Here is a 19,691-nt window from a genome sequence, read left to right as displayed (position 1 = left end):
ACCCCGAGCTGCGGCTAAGCTGGCTCGGGAAAGATCCCCCGTGTAGCCTCAACAGACTGTTGGGGCAAGTGCTGTTAGCGAGCACCTACAGAGGCCGGCACGGCACACGAGGGGGTGGGTGGCCAACACCACGCCCGACCGCCTTTGTCTCCCCGGTGGCAATGCTCACACATCGCACCGGGTACTCATTTGAGGTCGATCTCGGGGAGGCCCAGGACCGGTGTTGGCCGTCAGCGGGAATCGAACCCAGATCGCCGGGTTCGTAGCGCAGCGTAGCGCTAACCGCTACAACGCCGCTCCCCGCACACACACACTCACACACTCACGCACGCACACACGCACGCACACACTCAACAACCGCCATTCGCCACTAAGTGGCGGTGACGTCACCACGACGCTTGTGCCAGGCCATGTGCACCTTGAGGCCACGTGAAGTGTCGAACGCCAGCTGGCAGGAGGTCACGGGGCAGACCCAGTTGGCACACACTCACACACACACACTCACACACCCTCACACACACTCACACACCCTCACACACACACACTCACGCACGCGCACGTACGAGTGCGCCGGGCCACTTGCCGACGAAGCAGTGGTGGCGCTTGGAGGCGAGCACGAGGCTGATGTTGCGCATGCTGCACGGCGAGAAGCGGTTGTTGTTGGGCCGGTCGCCCGAGGTGGCGCGTGCGTACATGATGAAGTTGCCGCGCTCCTTGGCGTCGGGGCTCAGCGACGTCCCCGGGGTGCAATCCAGGCCCGAGTCGTGCTGCGCACGCACGCACGCCAGCCCATTGCCACGTTTGTTCGTCCATTTACCGTCCATTAAATTATAGGATCATCCGGACATTTATTCATCAACGTGTCTCCCCACGCGTCTCCCCGTGCGTCTCCCTGTGTGTTTCTCCGCCGTGTCTCCCCAAGGCTCCCTGTCTCCCATCTCCATGTCTCCCCGTGTGTCTCCCCGCGTGCATCTTCCCCGTGTGTCTCCCCGCGCGCGTCTCTCCAAGTGTCCCCGCGTCACGTCTCCCCGTCTCCCCATGGTGCGTCGTCCCTCACCGGCGAGCCGAAGTTGTGGCCGATCTCGTGGGCGAAGGTGATGTGCGACACCTTGGGGGGCACGTGCGCCCCGTAGTTCTTCACCGTGATGATGCCCGTGTTCAGCGACTTCCTCTTCCCGTCAGAGTACAGCTTGTTCTTTTCGCAGATGCCGCCCGAGCTCCCTGCGGACCCCGAAATTCGTCGTGGGGCATTGGCGGCGAGCGGGACTCGAACCGCCGGGTTCGTACCCCGGCGCGTGGCGACGAGCACGCGCTCACGAACCCGTTTCGCGTTTCCGACGACGTCTGCGGGCCGCAGGGCGGCGGGTGTTGCCCGTTCCACGCCGGGTCTCGAGACGCGCGAGCGGCTCGGCGTTCATTTTGTTTTGAGGGGCGTAGCAGCAGCGGCAGCAGCAGCAGCAGCGGCAACAGCAGCGGCAACAGCAGCAGCAGCAGCAACAGCAGCGGCAACAGCAGCAGCAGCGGCAACAGCAGCGGCAACAGCGGCAGCAGCGGCAGCAGCAGCAACAGCAGCAGCAGCAACAGCAGCAGCAACAGCAGCAGCAGCAACAACAACAGCAGCAACAACAGCAACAGCAGCAGCAGCAGCAGCGGCAGCAGCAGCAGCGGCGGCTGCCGCGGCGCCGCCGTTTTTAAAAGACGTCGTCACTCACCGACGCGACCGCCACCACCCTCTTGATATGCAAATTATTTAGTCAAGGCGCTCTTCCCCCTCCAACCCAGCAGCTTAAATATACGCTCCAAGCCTGGGGTGTTTCATTCAGACGCTGTCTTCCCGACAGACCTGGTCTTCACCTGAGGACGGCTGCTTGCGTTGTGGCCGAAACGTCGTGAGAATTATTTCATTATGTTTTATTTGTATTATTTTATTATTTCCCTTCTACGTGACGACTTTACCGAAAGAACCAAGAAGATGAGTCACAAATTTCAATTTAAAGCTTTCGTGACTGCAGGGATTCATCTTCTTGGTTCTTTCGGTAAATTCACGTAGAATGGAAACAATTAAAACAATAAAATAAAACATTATAAAATAATTCTCACGACGTTTCAGCCCCAACGCAAGCAGCCGTCCTCAGCTGAAGAACAGGTGTGTCGGAAAGACATTCAGACGCTGCCTTTCCGACAGACCGGTTCTTCGCCTGAGGACGGCTGCTTGCGTTGTGGCCGAAACGTCGTGAAAATTGTATTTTATTATGTTATATTTTTATCATTTTATGACTTCCCTTCTACGTGACGACTTTACCGAAAGAACCAAGAAGACGAGTCGCAAACTTCACCGCGCTGTCGCGCAGCGTCGCACGCCGCCGCAGCCGCCGCGTGCGCGCTCACCGGCGGGGGCTCCGACCCACGCGAGGCCGAGCACGCCGTCGTCGAAGTCGCGGTCGGTGAACACGTAGGCGAGGCAGTAGTCGTTGTGGTTCTGCTCCGAGTTGAGCTCCAGGAACTTCTCCACGCCGATGTTGGCAAAGCGGAAGGGGTTCGTGGGGTCGCGCTCCTCCTCCGTGCCGTTGATCTGCACGCGGCGTCACAACGGCGGCGCGACGTTGCACTTCCTGTACTTGTTTCGCGCCGTTCAAAGTCAATCGGAGGTGCAGTGTTGAGTCTATGGTGCAGTGTTGAGTCTATGGGCAGTGTTGAGTCTACGGGCAGTGTTGAGCCTATGGGCAGTGTTGAGTCGATGGTGCAGTGTTGAGTCTATGGGGTAGTGTTGAGTCTATGGTGCAGTGTTGAATCTATGGGTAGTGTTGAGTCTATGGGTAGTGTTGAGTTTATGGTGCAGTGTTGAGTCTATGGGCAGTGTTCAGTCTATGGGGCAGTGTTGAGTCTATGGGGCAGTGTTGAGTCTATGGGCAGTGTTGAGTCTATGGTGCAGTGTTGAGTCTATGGGCAGTGTTCAGTCTATGGGGCAGTGTTGAGTCTATGGGACTGTGTTGAGTCTATGGGCAGTGTTAAGTCTATGGGGCAGTGTTGAGTCTATGGGCAGTGTTCAGTCTATGGGGCAGTGTTGAGTCTATGGGGCAGTGTTGAGTCTATGGGCAGTGTTCAGTCTATGGGGCAGTGTTGAGTCTATGGGCAGTGTTGAGTCTAGGGGCAGTGTTGAGTCTAGGGGCAGTGTTGAGTCTATGGTGCAGTGTGTATGTTGAACTTCTTTTGCACCGTACGAATCTAACCGTGCTAATCGGGGGTGCGGGGGAAGGACAACAAACTAAACACAAAAACGAGTTTGAAAGAAATGAGTTTTCCAATCTCGATGATGATTTCAAAGTGGCTTCTTAACATTTGAAGGAAGAGCATTCCAGACGGCCGTAAAAGCGACCTTATCACGTATTTGTTCGTGTCGTATGTGTATGTTGAACTTCTTTCGCACCGTACGTAGCCAACCGTGGTAATCGCAGGTGCGGGAAACTCCACGAGCTTGACTCGTGTTGTTTTGTTTTGTTGTTGCTGCTCTTATCATGGACGCGATCGTTGCGCATCGCGACCCACTATGTTACTGTCTACCAGAGGTGGGACAAAGTCATTGTTATGCAAGTCCAAGTCGAGTCGCAAGTCATCAAATTCATGACTCGAGTCTGACTCGAGTCCAAGTCACATGACTCGAGTCCACACCTCTGCTGTCTACAATAACATCGAACTTAGTTTATCCACCCCCCTTAGTGGGTATGATGGGGATGAGTCGGCAGCCTATAGGGGGATTGAAACCTCGGCCGCCTTCCCGTTGTGAGCTCGAGAATTCTGACCGCGGCGCTGTAGAACGGGGCCATGGGGGAGGCCAGGGGGGCCAGGGGGGTGGGCCAGGAGGGGGGAGGGGCGGTGGGGGGGGGGGGCAGGGGGGCGGGCGGGGGGCATTCCACGGTGGCTAGGAGATGTTGACTACTTCGCCTGGTACACAGGAGGTCGTGAGTTCTATCCCGACCCCGACGCCTGCTGTATATTCGGAGTCTGCGTGTCTCTCTCCCCGTGGTCGCGTGGATTTTTCTCCGGGCTGCCTGCGGTTTTTCCCTCCAAGTCTAGAATCGACATCACGCTTTTGTTTTTTTCGCCTGCCGCCGCTGTACATTTGCACGCGGTGAGCCGGTTCCGTCGAGCTATCGTTTGCGATGGCCAGGCTCGCTTCCGCAAAAACATCTACGTAGCTCAGTGGGCCTTACCTGGAAACGAAAAAACAAATTAAAACAATTTTGTCCTGTCCAGGGCCCCGAGGAGCCTCTGCGAGCGGCCCGGCGCACGACGGACGGCCACTCACCCGGACCCTCTTCACCATGAAGTTGATGCCCCGGATTCCGTTGAAGTTGGTGTTCTGGTAGATGCTGTCGATCGCCTTCACGTGGCTCGCAATCTGACGCACGTGGAGAGACACGCGGAGAAACACGCGGAGAAACACGCGTGTCGCGAAACTGACAGAGACCAAGGTCCACCCGCGTAGCCTTTAACAGACCGTTGGGGCAAGTGCTTTTAAGCGAGCACCTACGAAGGCCGGAACAGCGCACGAGGGGGTGAGTGGCCAGCACCACTCCCGGCCTCCTTTGTCTCCCGAGTGGTGATGTTTACATACTCATTTGAGGCCAAGTCGACCTTGGGGAGGCCAAGTCGACCTTGGGGAGGCCCAGGACCGGTTCAGTTAATATAATCGTCAATGGTGTTGGCCGATGGGGCACGGTGACACGTGCGGTGACATACGCTGTGACACGCGTGCTGTAAAAGGCACGCTGTAAAACGCGCGCGGTGCCACGTGCGGTGCCAGGTGCGCGCGTCGCTCACCTGTGCGATGACGGCCTCGCGGCTGCCGTAGAACTTGTGGAAGAAGTGGTCGGCCTGGATGAAGAGGAGGCACGTGTTCCTGTCCCCCGGGACGCTGCGTGTGCCACGCACCGCGGCACCACCACCGCCACCACCACCACCACCGGCACCGCCACCACCACCGCCACCACCGCCACCGCCGCCACCACCGCCACCACTCTGCACCGCGAGGGCCGACATCGCACACCCATTCCGGTTGAGAGTTTTCTTGTTGTTCTTGTCGCTAACTGCGCCCCTGCACCGCTGTCAAAGCGGCAGCAGCATCACCAAATAGTTTGATAAGGGGAGGGTGGCGAGTGATGTTTGGCTGTGAGGACGTGTGTGTGCGTGTGTGTGTGCGTGTGTGTGTGTATATATGGAAGGAGCGGTACCTGATGCAAATGTGTAAACATCACCACTGGGGAGACAAACGCGGCCGGGCGTGGTGCTGGCCACCCACCCCCTTCGTGTGCCGTTCCGGCCTTCATAGGTGCCACTCGCTAACAGCACTTGCCCCAAAAGTCTGTTGTAGCTATACGGGGGATCTTTGTCTTTGTTGTGTGTCCGAGTGTGTGGAAGGAGGAGTGATTGTGCAGCGGTTGGCACACTTTGCTACAAACCCGGCACTCCCGGGTTCGATATCCGCTCACGGCCAACACCAGTGACGATTATCTGAACTGGTCCTAGGCCTCCCCTAGGTACACTCAGCCTCAAATGAGTACCTGGAGCGGTATTCCAACGTCACCACTGGAGAGAAAAAGGCGGCCGGGCGTGGTGCTGGCCACCCACCCCCTCGTGCGCCGTTCCGGCCTTCATAAGTGCTACTCGCTAACAGCACTTGCCCCTACAGTCTGTTTCAGGCTATACGGGGGAGCCAGCAAGTCTGAACATTTGTTATCGCTCACTCTTGATGAGGAGGCCTGCCCACCACGGAAGCGTTACCACGCTGATGAGCGCACAGTAAAACCCTTCAGAACAACAACAGCGCTGTGTTAAGTCCGTGACAAAACTGGCTGGAACTCAAGTATGTATCCGGAACATCTGCCCTAATTACACTTGAAGTTGTTTTATTCATGCCCGGCTGATAAAAAGCTTGACATTTTTGGCATGAGGCCTCCCCTGCCCTCTCCTGCCCCTCCCCCATCCCCCCGTGGAAGTTTCTAGAACGATCTCCACCCCATCATAGGAATGTGGAATGTCCAACACCGGCTCAGGGTTGTTTGTGTGTGTGCAGGGTACAGCATCTCAGCTCAAACACATTCGAGATAAACTTAAACTCTTACATTTTTTTTTTTTTACCAGGTTAAGGCCCACTGAGCTACGTAGCTATCCTTCAGAAGGGACCTGCCCATCACAAATTATAGCTCAACGAAGCGATATATCACGTGGACATTGTAGCGGCGAAATACTCGAAATGCGTGACGTCGATTCTCAATGTGCAGGGAAAATCCGGAGGACCCAAGAAAAATTCACGTGACCACGGCGAGAGAGAGAGAGACACGCAAACTCCAAATGCACAGCAGGCGTCAAGGGTCGGGATCGAACCCATGACCTCCTGTATCCCAGGTGGCAAGTTGATAACCCAATCGTCTGATATGCAAGAAGTCGTGGGTTCGATTCCAACTCTGATGCCTGCGTGTCTCTCTCTCTCCCCGTGGTCGCGTGGACTTTTCTCCGGGTCCTCCGCTTTTTCCCTCCCACATTTAGCATCAGCATCATCTCGCGTATTTGGCTGCCACACATTGCCACGTGATGATGATGATGATGAGCCACTTGGTCGCTTCTGAAAAAGAGCTACGTAGCTCAGCGGGCCTGACCTGGCAAAATAAAACATTCCCTAGCCGAGTGAGCATCTTGCCGCCCCCACCGCGCTGACCTGGTCACGTGCTCCGTCGTCATCTTCCGCGTGCCCCGCTCGGCGCTGGAACGCGGCCATGCGCTGGAAGACGGCGCCATCGGCACAGCCGCCACTCTCCCCGCGGCCGCCTCCGTGGTGGCGGCCGCGGGGGTCGTCTGGGCAGAGACACCACGAGCAACCCCCCCGAACGCTGATGACGGTGAAGATAACGAGGAGGACGACGACGACCAGCGAAGCGATCTTACCCCCTCGCTGCAAGGCAGCCACGGCGGTGGCTCTCGCATCGTCATCATCATTATCATCCTTGATCATCATTGTCGTCATTATCGTAGTCGTCATCATCGTCATCATCATCATTATCGTCATCATTATCGTCGTCGTCATTATCGTCGTCGTCATCATCATCGATGACATCCTCGTCATCGTCGTCGTCATTATCGTCGTCATCATCTTCGTCATCTTCGTCGTCATCGTCGTCATCATTATCGTCATCGTCATCATCGTCATCATTATCGTCGTTATCGTCGTTATTGTCATAGTCGTCATCATCATCATTATTATTCATAATCTTTGGGTCTTTCGGTAAAGTCACGTAGAAAGGTTCAAAGAAAAATAACAAAAAAAATTAAAAAAATCTATTTTCTTTGAACCTATCGATGTGACTTTACTTAAAGACCCAAAGAATATTAATTCCTGCAGTCACGAAAGCGCTAAGTCAAGATCATCGTTATTGTCATAGTCGTCATCATCGTCATCGTCGTCATCATCATCTCACCAATGTCGTCCTCATGGTAGATGACGGAATGGAAGGGTGCGGTGGCGGCGGTGGTGGCGGTGGTGGCGGCGGCGGTGGCGGTGCCCGTCTCTGGGTAGCGCTCCGCTAGCTCCACGTAGAAGGTGCCGTCCGTGGCGGTCGTCACGACGCCCTCGAAGCGCCCGCCCAGCACCGAGCCGTGGCACCGCGAGCCCGGCTCGCCTGGCACCGTGCGGGGGGGGGGGGCGTGGGGGCGGGGCAGAGATGAGCTTCATCAGAGGGAGAGTTCGCGTGTCGTTTGACGTTCCTCCTCCCACCTCCGTTGAAGGAGCACAAACCACAGTGGTTTTACTGTGCGGTCCATTGACTAACATTGCCCATAGACTAACATTGCCCATAGACTAACATTGCCCATAGACTAACATTGCCCATAGACTAACATTGCCCATAGACTAACACTGCCCATAGACTCACATTGCCCATAGACTCACACTGCCCATAGACTAACATTGCCCGTAGACTAGCATTTCCCATAGACTAATATTGCCCATAGACTAACATTACCCATAGACTAATATTGCCCATAGACTAACATTACCCATAGACTAACATTGCCCCTAGACTAACACTGCTCATAGACTAACATTGCCCATAGACTAACATTGCCCATAGATTAACATTGCCTCTCGACTAACATTGCCCATAGATCACCCTTTCATATAGACTAACATTGCCCATAGATTAACATGGCCCAGCTCACCCCCACCCCCCACCCCCCACCCCCCACCCCCAAGGTCAACCCACTGCCCCCCCCCCTCCGTCACCCCCCACCCCACCCCACCCCCATCTCACCGTGCAGCGAGCCCGTGTAGATGTGCGCCGTGTCGATGGGTGGTCTCACTGTGCAGCGAGCCCATGTAGATGTGCGCCGTGTCGATGTGTGGTCTCACCGTGCAGCGAGCCCGTGTAGATGTGCGCCGTGTCGATGGGTGGTCTCACTGTGCAGCGAGCCCATGTAGATGTGCGCCGTGTCGATGTGTGGTCTCACCGTGCAGCGAGCCCGTGTAGATGTGTGACGTGTCGATGTGTGGTCTCACCGTGCAGCGAGCCCGTGTAGATGTGCGCCGTGTCGATGGGTGGTCTCACTGTGCAGCGAGCCCATGTAGATGTGCGCCGTGTCGATGTGTGGTCTCACCGTGCAGCGAGCCCGTGTAGATGTGTGACGTGTCGATGTGTGGTCTCACCGTGCAGCGAGCCCGTGTAGATGTGCGCCGTGTCGATGGGTGGTCTCACTGTGCAGCGAGCCCATGTAGATGTGCGCCGTGTCGATGTGTGGTCTCACCGTGCAGCGAGCCCGTGTAGATGTGCGCCGTGTCGATGTGTGGTCTCACCGTGCAGCGAGCCCGTGTAGATGTGCGCCGTGTCGATGCGTGGTCTCACCGTGCAGCGAGCCCGTGTAGATGTGCGCCGTGTCGTACGTCTCCTCCACGCCGCTGGTCTCCACCCGGAAGTCGTCCACAAAGAGGGAGACGTCTCTCCGCAGCCGCAGGTGGAAGTCCCTGCGGGCGGCGCAAGCGACGCAGCACGGAGCGTCAAGGGGATCGCCAGAGCACGGAGAGCGCCGCCTACGGAGGTCCGGCCACGGCGCACCGAGGGGGTGGCCAGCGCCACGTCCCGGCCGCCTTCGTGTGGCGGTGCCACGGTGGCACGGAGATGTTGACTACCTTGGCAGGTACACAGGAGGTCTTGGGTTCCACTCCGACCCTGGCGCCTGCTGTATATTTGAACCTCATGGCGGTACCCCGGCAGTCATTCTTAGTCTGTCGATGGTCGGCGATGCGGCAATCGACTCGTCTAGACTCGAGCTGTACACTGCGATGCACCACCACCACCACGATGCACCACCACCACCACGATGCACCACCACCACCACGATGCACCACCACCACCACCACGATGCACCACCACCACGATGCACCACCACCACCACGATGCACCACCACCACCACCACGATGCACCACCACCACGATGCACCACCACCACCACGATGCACCACCACCACGGTGCGTACCGCGAGCGTTCAGGGTTTCAGCGCAAGCATCATCGCTGCGTGTCGACATCGCGGAGTGGCACTGATGTCGGATTGAGTGGTACCCCAGTCGCGGAGTGAAGTACACCCCTGGAAAAAATTGTGTCCCATAAATAACATATTTAATTGCCTCGGCCATTCTGTATTATTATTGAGTACCCCGGGGTACCGCCACAAGGAACATTTTATATTATGATATTTTATTATGTTTAATTTTTATTATTTTATTCTACGTGACTTTACCGAAAAAACCAAGACGAACAACAACAATTCAACCCGTTCCGTGTCAACACCACAGTGGCTTTAAGAGTAAAAAAAATACGGAACAGGTCGGGTTTTGGGGCACGCTATTACGCGCTCTAAACAAGGTCCAATGTCCGAAACGTTTATATATTTATGCTCTGCTTTTGAAGCCCACAGTAGGTTTGGACAAATGTGTGTTGAGTTTGATTTTCAAATGTACGCACAGGTTAAGTTCCGTAACAATGTTTATGTATTATTTATAATCACTCTATTCTTTCACTGTTGGCGTCCAGCCCAGTCCAGCCGCACCGGGAGCCAAATGTGATTTGTCACTTTGACCCTTGACCGCTGTGCGTCATCGATACGTTCAATTTTCAAGTGCAATCTAACCACGTGTTGTTGTTGTTGTCTTGGTGTGGTCTGGGACTGTTGCCGATGCTGCTGCTGCTGTTGTTGTTTAGAATCAACGCCGTGCGCGTCTGGAGTCATTTGGCTACCGCTTTAAATTCCCACGTGACGACGATGATGATGTTAAGCCCACTTCGTTGAGCTTTCGTTTGTGATGGTAACGTCGCTTCTGAACAAAATCAACTAACAGCTCTGTGGGGCCTTCCACCACCACCACCACTGTTCATCTTCGTGGCGTTCATGCTCGAACGGTTCATATTCTTGGTTCTTTCAGTAAAGTCACGTAGAAGGGAAATAATAAAATAATCTAAATATAAAACAATAAAAATTCTCACGACGTTTCGACTGCAACACAAGCAATCATCATCAGGTGTGAAATCCACAGCGTGCCACACGCGTGGTGTACGCGTGCCGTGAGCGTGCCGTATGCGTGCCGTACCCGTGCCGTACGCGTGCCGTACCCGTGCCGTACCCGTGCCGTACCCGTGCCGTACCCGTGCCGTACGCGTCCTACCGTCCGTACGCCGAGAAGCGGAGGCTGAGCTGCGCCGTCTGCCGGCCCAGGGCGGCGCGCCGGACGCGCTCGTGCTGCGTGTGGACGTCCTCCGTGTCGTAGGAGAGGCCCTCGTAGCGGCGGATGTAGCTGCCCAGGCCCCGGCCCGGGCCGCCGGCAACCCCCGCTCCTGCGCGCAGAACGACTCGCTCCGGTCCGTTTCCCCGCCGCACCGCACAGCCGCGTCGCGACGGGGTCCCCCGTGCCAAACCGGCCCGGCGTGGTTCGGGAGACGCTGGGTTAGGGTTCATTTTTCCCTATGCCCCTCCCCCCCACTACCCGTGCCATGCCCGTTTAGCCCCCACCTCCCCTCTCCTCTACAACCCGCTGCGCCAACTCGCCGCGTCGTTTTAGCCACCCCCGGGCGCGCGCCGCTCGTTGATGTCGTCGCGACGAGCGTCGCTCCTGCGAGGTCCGTGGTTGCTGCGGGGCGACTGCCTCCAACCGGCACGGTAGTGGCGTCCTTCACAAGCCGCCTCCTCCGCAGTCATCGGCAAGTCCACTCGGCTCCAAATCACCGCGTCAGTCCATCTCCCCTCTAGCCCGTGCCACGCCTGTTTAGCCCCCCGTCTCTATCCGGCGAAACAGAAGCGGTTGCGTTTGCAGTGGCTGGGCATGCGGGCAACATGACCCAGCCAATGCAGCCTCGCCTGCCGGAGGAGCTCACCGATGGGATATTTACATCATTAGACCTTCTTTGCCAGTACCAAAATATAATAATAGGGGTTTTTCCCCTTTTTTCTGGCAACAAAACTGAAACATTTTACACGGATTCAGAAAAGAAAGAAAGCTGTCTCTTGTGTGGACCAATCAGTTTCAAGGACAATGCATATACAGGGTGACCCAAAAAAAACGGGCCCCGTGTACACTTTATGTGATATCTCCTTTATTTATTCACCGATTGCCCTTATTTTACAGGACATGGCAGAATCAACGACCGTGAGTACACCAAGACCCCAGTGGGAGCTGGGACAAAGAATACACTGTGTTAAATTTTACTACAAGACAGGCTCGTTCAAGAAAACCCAGGACAGTTTCATGCGTCAGTTCGAATGTGAAAAGGCTCCATCCAAAAGCAGAATTCAGAACTGGGTGGCCCACTTCGAGAAGTATGGGACCGTGGAGAACCTCAACGCTGTCAGTGAGAACCGTCCAAGCCACTCGGGACGTCCCAAGAAGCGAACAGCCGAGCTGGTCGAAAGTGTGAGAGAGTCTCTCCAGCAGAGTCCGAAACGCTCTGTGCGTAAGCGAAGTCAGTCCCTCGGTATGTCCCGTGAGACTGAACCATCACGGAACTCAAGGAAACCATCAGGGAGGAGATGAGAGCCATTACCAATTCAGTCTGTAAGAACGTCATGGACAACTTCGTGCTGCGCCTCAAGAAATGCACGGAGCTAAATGGAGGCCATCTAGAACACATGCTGTAGAACGGAGAAAAAAAGGCCAAAGACCCTAGTGTTTTGATTTGATGTTTCGAATATAATAAACTAGTTATGACCAAAGTTTCATTTCGTTCGGACAAAACACTAAGAAACGGGGCCTAATTAGAGTTGGGGCCCGTTTTTTTTGGGTCACCCTGTATTATCAGTGTGTTTTTTGTTTGCATTTTGACTGCAAGTATTGTGGTTAATGCAGACATGAATCCTTGTAAAAAAGTTTCAGTTTTCTTGCAAGAAAAAAGTGGAAAAACCCGTATTATGATGGGATATTGTCGCGATATTTCAAGGATCTGTGAGGTTCTCGTACAACCCAGCCTGCTTAAAGCCGGTGCAAATGTTCCTATAATGGGGGTCCACGTTTCGCATGCGTAGAGAATTGAGGGCATGACTGTGGCCGAGAAGACCTGGAGCTTCGTGTGGAGCGACAGGCCAAGTAGCTTCTACACGGCGTTACGCAGGCGATGAAAAGATAATGCCGTTTGACTGATTCGAGGTGAGACTTCTGCTGCCAAACCAGAACTGGTCATGAACACACTGCCCGGGTACAGGAACTACCCCACTCTCTCCACAACTGCCCCAACACTCATAGGGAGTTGAGGGGGTGGAGTATTCGATAACATGACATACCCAGGCATGTGCTTTGTTTTGGTGAGGCTGATGGTAATGGCCATCTTTTAGTGGCACACTCCAGGTTCAGCAGCGGCGTCTCCAACTCCTCCTCAGAGAGAGCAGCAATCACCAGATCATCGGCATACATAACATGGTTGACCAGTAGGGTGCCAACCCTTGACCGCACCCGGGCATCGATCAGATCAGCCTCCCATTGTATCTGCTGTTCCAGATGGAAATTCCTCCGGTACAGCGATTGAAAACTTGTTGAATTACGTGTTTAAAAAAATATGTTAAATAGTGTTGGGGCCAGAGGACATCCCTGTCGCACCCCAAGGCGAACAGGGAATAGCTCCGACTCCTGGACACGTAGCTTTGCCCGGGCTTGCCCACCATCAGCCGAAACAATCTAAAGAAAAGTTACAAACAACCTGGCCAAACGTTCCAATGCCAAAAACATTTACCTGCAAATTACTCATTTGGGATTACACGCAGCAGCAGCAGCAGCACCTCCTAAAAAAACGAGTCTTTAGACTTCTTCAGGCTTTCCTGGATAAACAAGTGAAATAATTAGAGTGCTAATTCATCACGAGGGTCCTTAATGAGAGTGAGCAGAGGGTCAGGGTCCTCCAGGGCACAAGAACAGCCCCACGGCCCTGGCCTCTTTAAACCAGGCCCTCATCTTTTCACCAAGCCAACACGCCTTGCATGCATCTCACGAGACCACCGCATTGCATGCACAATGGACGGCCCTCAGCCTTGTCCAGACCACCGTATCCTCGGATAAATTGTCCCACCAACTCACACGGGGCTGAAAATGTTGAACTTCTTTCGCACCATACATAGCCCAAACGTGCTAATCGCAGGTGTGGGGGAAGGACAACGAACTAAACACCAAAAGCAGTTGTAAATAAATGCGTTTGCAATCTAGATGATATAAAAGCTCCCTGTGGCTTCCTGATATTGGAAGGGCATTTGAGACGGCCGCAGCACCACAGCATGTGGTCATCACAAAAGACAAAGATCCCCCGTATAGCCTGAACAGACTGTAGGGGCAAGTACTGTTAGCGAGTACCTATGAAGACCGGAACGGCACACGAGGGGGTGGGTGGCCAGCACCACGCCCGACCGCCTTTGTCTCCCTAGTGGCAATGTTTACACACCGCACCAGGTACTCATTTGAGGCTGAGTAGACCTAGGGGAGAGGCCCGGGACCGGTTCAGATAATCGTCACTGGTGTTGGCCGTGAGCGGGAATCGAACTCGTGTCGCTGGGTTCATAGCGCAGCGTAGCGCTAACCGCTACACTACCGCCATCACACACACACACATGCGCACGTGCCCCATAGACCCCCCCACACCTGGGGATCAATATAGGTGGTGCTGTGAGTCACTTGGACTCTGCACCTTAACGACAAACCTCCGTTTGTGCGAGTCCATGCGATGTGTCGCCACGTGTGCAACAAACGAGAAGAGATCCCCCGCGTAGCATTTCACAGAGTGTAGGGGCAAGTGCCATTAGCGAGTAGCGGCGGTCAGGCCGGCACGGCAACACGAGGAAGTGGGTGACCAGCACCACTCCTGGCTGCCTTTGTCTCCCCAATGGCGATGTTTACACACCGCACCAGCTACAGTATTCATGCAAGGCCGAGTCTACCTAGGAGAGGCCTGGGACCGGTTCAGATATTCGTCAACGATTTTGGCTGAATTCAGCTAACCACTACACTTACCGCTACCCCATCATCTCGGCAACAAAGACAAAGGTCCCCCGTATAGCCTGCACAGACTCATCTTCTTGGTTCTTTCGGTAAAGTCACGTAGAAGGGAAGTAATAAAATAATAAAAATAAAACATAATAAAATAATTCTCACGACGTTTCGGCTACAACGCAAGCAGCCGTCATTCTTCACCTGAGGACGGCTGCTTGCATTGTAGCCGAAACGTCGTGAGAATTATTTAATTTTGTTTTATTTTTATTATTTTATTACTTCCCTTCTACGTGACTTTACCGAAAGAACAAAGAAGATGAATCCCTGCAGTCACGAAAGCTTTAAATCGAAACCTGCACAGACTGTTGAGGCAAGTGCTGCCAGCGAGTAGCACCTATGAAGACCGGCAGGGCACACGAGGGGCCACCACCACCACCACGCCCGACCGCCTTTGTCTCCCCAGCGGCGATGTTTTTACACACCACGCCAGGTACTCAATTGAGGCCGAGCCGACCTAGGGAAAAGGCCCAGGACCGGTTCAGATAATCGTCACCGGTGCTGTAACGCAACACAGCGACAGGTGAAGGCCGGCCTAACGCCACACACCCACACACCCCAAACCCACCTGGTTAAGGCGGTTGGACTCGAGTGATTGTCAAGAGAATGACTAAGAGTTGACACAATTGCCCCGGCAAACATCAAAGGTGTCGATGTTGGTGCACGTGATTGGTGATGGTTGGGGGGCCACTCTGGGCTTGCAATCCAGAGGGGTGTGCAAAGAAGCAATGCAAGTCCACGTGCGCGCGCAATTCCATTTCACTACGATTATCTTCACTTTTGACCAAGTATGGCCCACTGAGCTAATTAATTAGAGCTCTCTTTTATTTTTTATCAGAAGCGACCATGGCCACAAATCATAGCTCGACGAAGAGGTTCGTCACCATGTGGAAATTTACAGAGCAGCCAAATACAGCACTCCAACCGCGTCTCCGTTCCAGGTGTGGAGGGGAAACACACGAATACTCGAACCCAGTGACGTTGATTCTACACGTGGAGGAAGAAACTGGAGCACCCCAAGAAGAATCCGCACGACCACAGGGAAGAGAGACACACAAACGACAAATGAGGTCGTGGGTTCCGTCCCAATCCTGACGCCTGCTGCTGTATATTTGGAGTTTTCGTGTCTCTCATCATCATCATCACCACGACGGTTAGGAGATGTTAACTACCTCGCCTGGTCTACAGGAGGTCGTGGCTTCGATCCCGACCCTGACGCCTGCTGCTGTATATTTGGAGTTTGCGTGTCTCTCTCTCATCATCATCATCACGGTGGCTAGGAGATGTTAACTACCTCGCCTGGTATACAGGAGGTCGTGGCTTCGATCCCGACCCAGATGCCTGCTGCTGCTGTATATTTGGAGTTTGCGTGTCTCTCTCTCGCCGTGGTCGCGTGGATTTTTCTCCGCGGCCCTCCGATTTCTTTCCTTCCACATTTAGAATCAACGTCACGCGTTTACCGTATTTGGCTGCTATAAATTCCCACGTGACGATGATGATGATGATCATCCCACTTCGTTGAGCTATCATTTGTGACAGCCAGGTCGGTTGTGAGCTATGTAGCACCGTGGGCCTTTACATTGTAAAAATAAAAACAAAAATGGTTTAGTGTCGTTTAGTTTGTGATTGCAAAGCGAGACGCTATCCTGTCCTCCACGTGGTTCCACGTTATCAACTTGAAACTCACCCACACTGGGGTAGGTGAACGATGGAACTCCGGGGGGGGGGGTGGGGTGGGGGGCAAGCCACGGAGTTGACCTGCAAGGCTACGACAGGGCAGTGGTCGATAAGTCAGGGATGGGGGGGGGGGACAGTCCGAGGTGATGGAACGCGCTCTCGGAAGATTCGTCAAGACGGTGAAATCGTTTCACGTGCAGCAAAGGAGGTGTGGGGATGGGGGTGGATTGTGACGGTTGGCACTGGGAGGCTTTCATCCAGGCAGTGGATCGACCATAGCTGGCGATGACAACGTTGGACTCATCCTATTCCTGGACTCACTATTATAATCGGCGATAATCCGTCGATGTTGTTTTTAATCTCCCCGCACCTCCGATTGGCTACGTACGGTGCGAGAGAAGTTCAACGTGCTGCACGGACATGGAACGGCACCCCGAGGCCTGCTATTCTGTGGCTGAGAGGAGCCACTCGTAAACAGAAAGACACACACACCAAGACTGAGATGCACACATATACAAAGACAAAGATCCCCCGTATAGCCTTAACAGACTGTAGGGGCAAGTGCTGTTAGCGAGCACCTATACACATATGTGCATACACACACAAAGCTATGCCGTACATATATACACAAGACAAAATACAAAGATCCCCCTATAGCATTGCTAGACTGTTGGGGCAAGTGCTGTTAGCTTAGCACCTGTGAAGGCCGGCACGGCACACGAGGGGGTGGGTGGCCAGCACCACGCCCGGCCGCCTTTGTCTCCCCAGTGGCGATGTACACGACACACCGCACCAGGTACTCATTTGAGGCTGAGTCGACCTAAGGGAGGCCCATGACCGATTCTGATAATCGTCACCGGTGGTGGCTGTGAGCGGGAATCGAACTCGAGTCACCGGGTTCGTAGTGCAGCCCTCTAACCCCTACACAAAGACACATGTTACACAGCGCCACACAAAGACAAACAGTACACAGCACTCCACAAAGACACACAAAGACACATGTTACACAACACTCCACAAAGACACATTTTACACAACACTCCACAAAGACACATGTTACACAACACTCCAGAAAGACACACAAAGACACATTGTTACACAACACTCCACAAAGACACACAAAGACACATTGTTACACAACACTCCACAAAGACACATGTTACACAACACTCCACAAAGACACACAAAGACACATGTTACACAGCACTACACAAAGCCACACAAAGACACATTGTTACACAGCACTACAGAGACACGTGTTACACACCACTACACAAAGCCACATGTTACACAGCACTACTACATCACAGTGGATGTGCTCTCCCAACAACACACCGGCGTGGCGCTGTAACGAATTGGCACCACTCCCTTGACGTGACAACGCCTTGCTAATTGTGGCAGTGTCGGGTGGTGGCGGGTTCAACGACACATTTAAACTTGCGCGATCTCACCACCAAATAAACAACAACCACAACAACAACAACAACAACCTGCATTACGGACGAAATCCTCCTCCGTGTTAATAAACAGCGCATCCACGACACACACACACACCCCCCCAATACAATGGCCACACTCAGCACGCAAGAAGACGAAGATGCCCATTGTACCGGCGTCACGGGCTTATTGAGGGCAAGGCACACGAGGAATTGGCTTCACGTTGACTGGGCGCGCGGCCACCACGCCCGGCCGTCTTTGTCTCTCCCCCAGCAGCACCACGCAGGGCTCACGGGGGCGTCAATACGCTCGGCCGAGTCGATTGAGCGGCTGGAGGAGGCCGAGCGAGAGTCGTGGGGGGGAACTTGGTTCAGATGTTCAGCCACTGATGGTAGCCGTGAGCGACACAGACAAAGGGCCCCCGTGTAGCCCGTAACAGACTGCCGGGGCAAGTGCTGTGAGCGAGCAGCACCTATTGAAGGGCCGGCACCGTGGGGCAAGCGAGGGGGTGGGTGGCCAGCACCACGCCCGGCCGCCTTTGTCTCCCCCAGTGGCGATGTTTACACACCGCAACCGCAGGTACTCATCCCAGGCTGAGTCGACAACAACAACAGACAGCCCCCGACACGCCAGCACCAATACTCGTGTGACCAGCACCACCGCCACCAGCACCACCGCCACCAGCACCACCGCCACCAGCACCACCGCCACCAGCACCACCGCCACCAGCACCACCGCCACCAGCACCACCGCCACCAGCACCACCGCCACCAGCACCACCGCCACCAGCACCACCGCCACCAGCACCACCGCCACCAGCACCACCGCCACCAGCACCACCGCCACCAGCACCACCGCCACCAGCACCACCGCCACCAGCACCACCAGCACCACCACCACCACCAGCAGCACCACCGTCCACCTCACCTCGGCTGGATGCGCTCGGCGAGCTGAGCGATGCCACGATGATGATGAGGAGGAGGAGAGTCCGCGTGGGGTGCATCGCCTCCGGAGATCTCTGCCTGCCCTGCCTTGTACGCCTGCCTTGTCCTGCCTGCCCTGCCTGCCCTGCTTGTACGCCTGCCTGCCCTGCCTTGTCCTGCCTGCCCTGCCTGCCCTGCCTTGTCCTGCCTGCCCTGCCTGTGAGGCACGTACGTCGTGCCCTTGTTACTGGAGGAAGCAGAGAGCGGGAGGATCAGGCTGAGAGAGACGGCGGCGATGTCCGCCGAAAGGCATCGCCGCGCGAACACCCAGAGCACGCAGAGCACACAGAGCACACACACAGAGCACACACACAGAGAACACACACAGAGCACACACACAGAGAACACACACAGAGCACACACACAGAGAGAACACACAAAGAACACACAGAGAGCACACACAGAGCACAGAGAGCACCCAGAGCAGAAGAGCACACCTAGAGAACACAGAGAGCAGAGCACGCGCAGAGCACAGAGAGAACACCCAGAGCACACACACAGCACACACACAGAGAGCACAGACTCGTTGTGTTCAGACGACCACTCCCTTCCCACCAGGGGGAGCACTCCCTCCGCGATTATGGAAGCCTCCTCCCCCCCTCCCCCTCCTACCGCCTCCTCCTCCCCTCCCCCTCCTACCGCCTCCTCCTCCTCCTCACCCCCTCCTCCTCTCCCTCCTCCCCTCCCCCTCCTCCCCCTCCTCCTCCACCCCCCTACCTCCTCCCCCCCTCCTCCTCCTCCCCCCCTCCTCCCCCTCCTCCTCCACCCCCCTCCTCCTCCTCCCCCCTACCTCCTCCCTCCTCCCCCTCCTCCTCCTCCTCTCCCCTACCTCCTCCCTCCTCCTCCTCCTCCTCCTCCTCCCCCCCTCCTCCTCCTCCTCTCCCCCCCCTCCTCCTCTCCCCCCCTCCTCCTCCTCTCCCCCCCCTCCTCCTCTCCCTCCCCCCCCTCCTCCACCCCCTCCTCCTCCTCCTCCCCCCTCCTCCTCCCCTCCTCCTCCCCTCCTCCTCCCCCATCTCCCCATCCTCCTCTCCCCCCC

At 55.3% G+C, this 19,691-nt stretch overlaps 1 protein-coding gene across 1 annotated transcript in view; it reads right to left on the bottom strand.

The window, feature by feature from the left end:
* Positions 1 to 19,214, bottom strand: part of ADAM10 (ADAM metallopeptidase domain 10) — a 25,139-nt gene extending 5,925 nt beyond the window's left edge. The window contains exons 1-10 of the mRNA XM_078618691.1: positions 18,600 to 19,214; positions 10,707 to 10,875; positions 8,892 to 9,010; positions 7,473 to 7,673; positions 6,716 to 6,852; positions 4,822 to 4,953; positions 4,307 to 4,399; positions 2,389 to 2,572; positions 1,058 to 1,221; positions 584 to 767 (exon numbers count right to left, since the gene is read on the bottom strand). Coding sequence (XP_078474817.1) covers positions 584 to 767; positions 1,058 to 1,221; positions 2,389 to 2,572; positions 4,307 to 4,399; positions 4,822 to 4,953; positions 6,716 to 6,852; positions 7,473 to 7,673; positions 8,892 to 9,010; positions 10,707 to 10,875; positions 18,600 to 18,675 — 1,459 coding nt within the window. The 5' untranslated portion in view covers positions 18,676 to 19,214. The remainder of the gene's footprint in view (positions 1 to 583; positions 768 to 1,057; positions 1,222 to 2,388; positions 2,573 to 4,306; positions 4,400 to 4,821; positions 4,954 to 6,715; positions 6,853 to 7,472; positions 7,674 to 8,891; positions 9,011 to 10,706; positions 10,876 to 18,599) is intronic.
* Positions 19,215 to 19,691: the final 477 nt, after the last annotated feature.

The sequence above is a fragment of the Lampetra planeri genome, chromosome 59 (assembly GCF_965212315.1).
Source record: "Lampetra planeri chromosome 59, kcLamPlan1.2.h2, whole genome shotgun sequence".
Lineage (NCBI taxonomy): Eukaryota > Metazoa > Chordata > Hyperoartia > Petromyzontiformes > Petromyzontidae > Lampetra > Lampetra planeri.
Note: the sequence above shows the minus strand (reverse complement) of the source record. Positions and strands in the feature narration are given on the sequence as shown.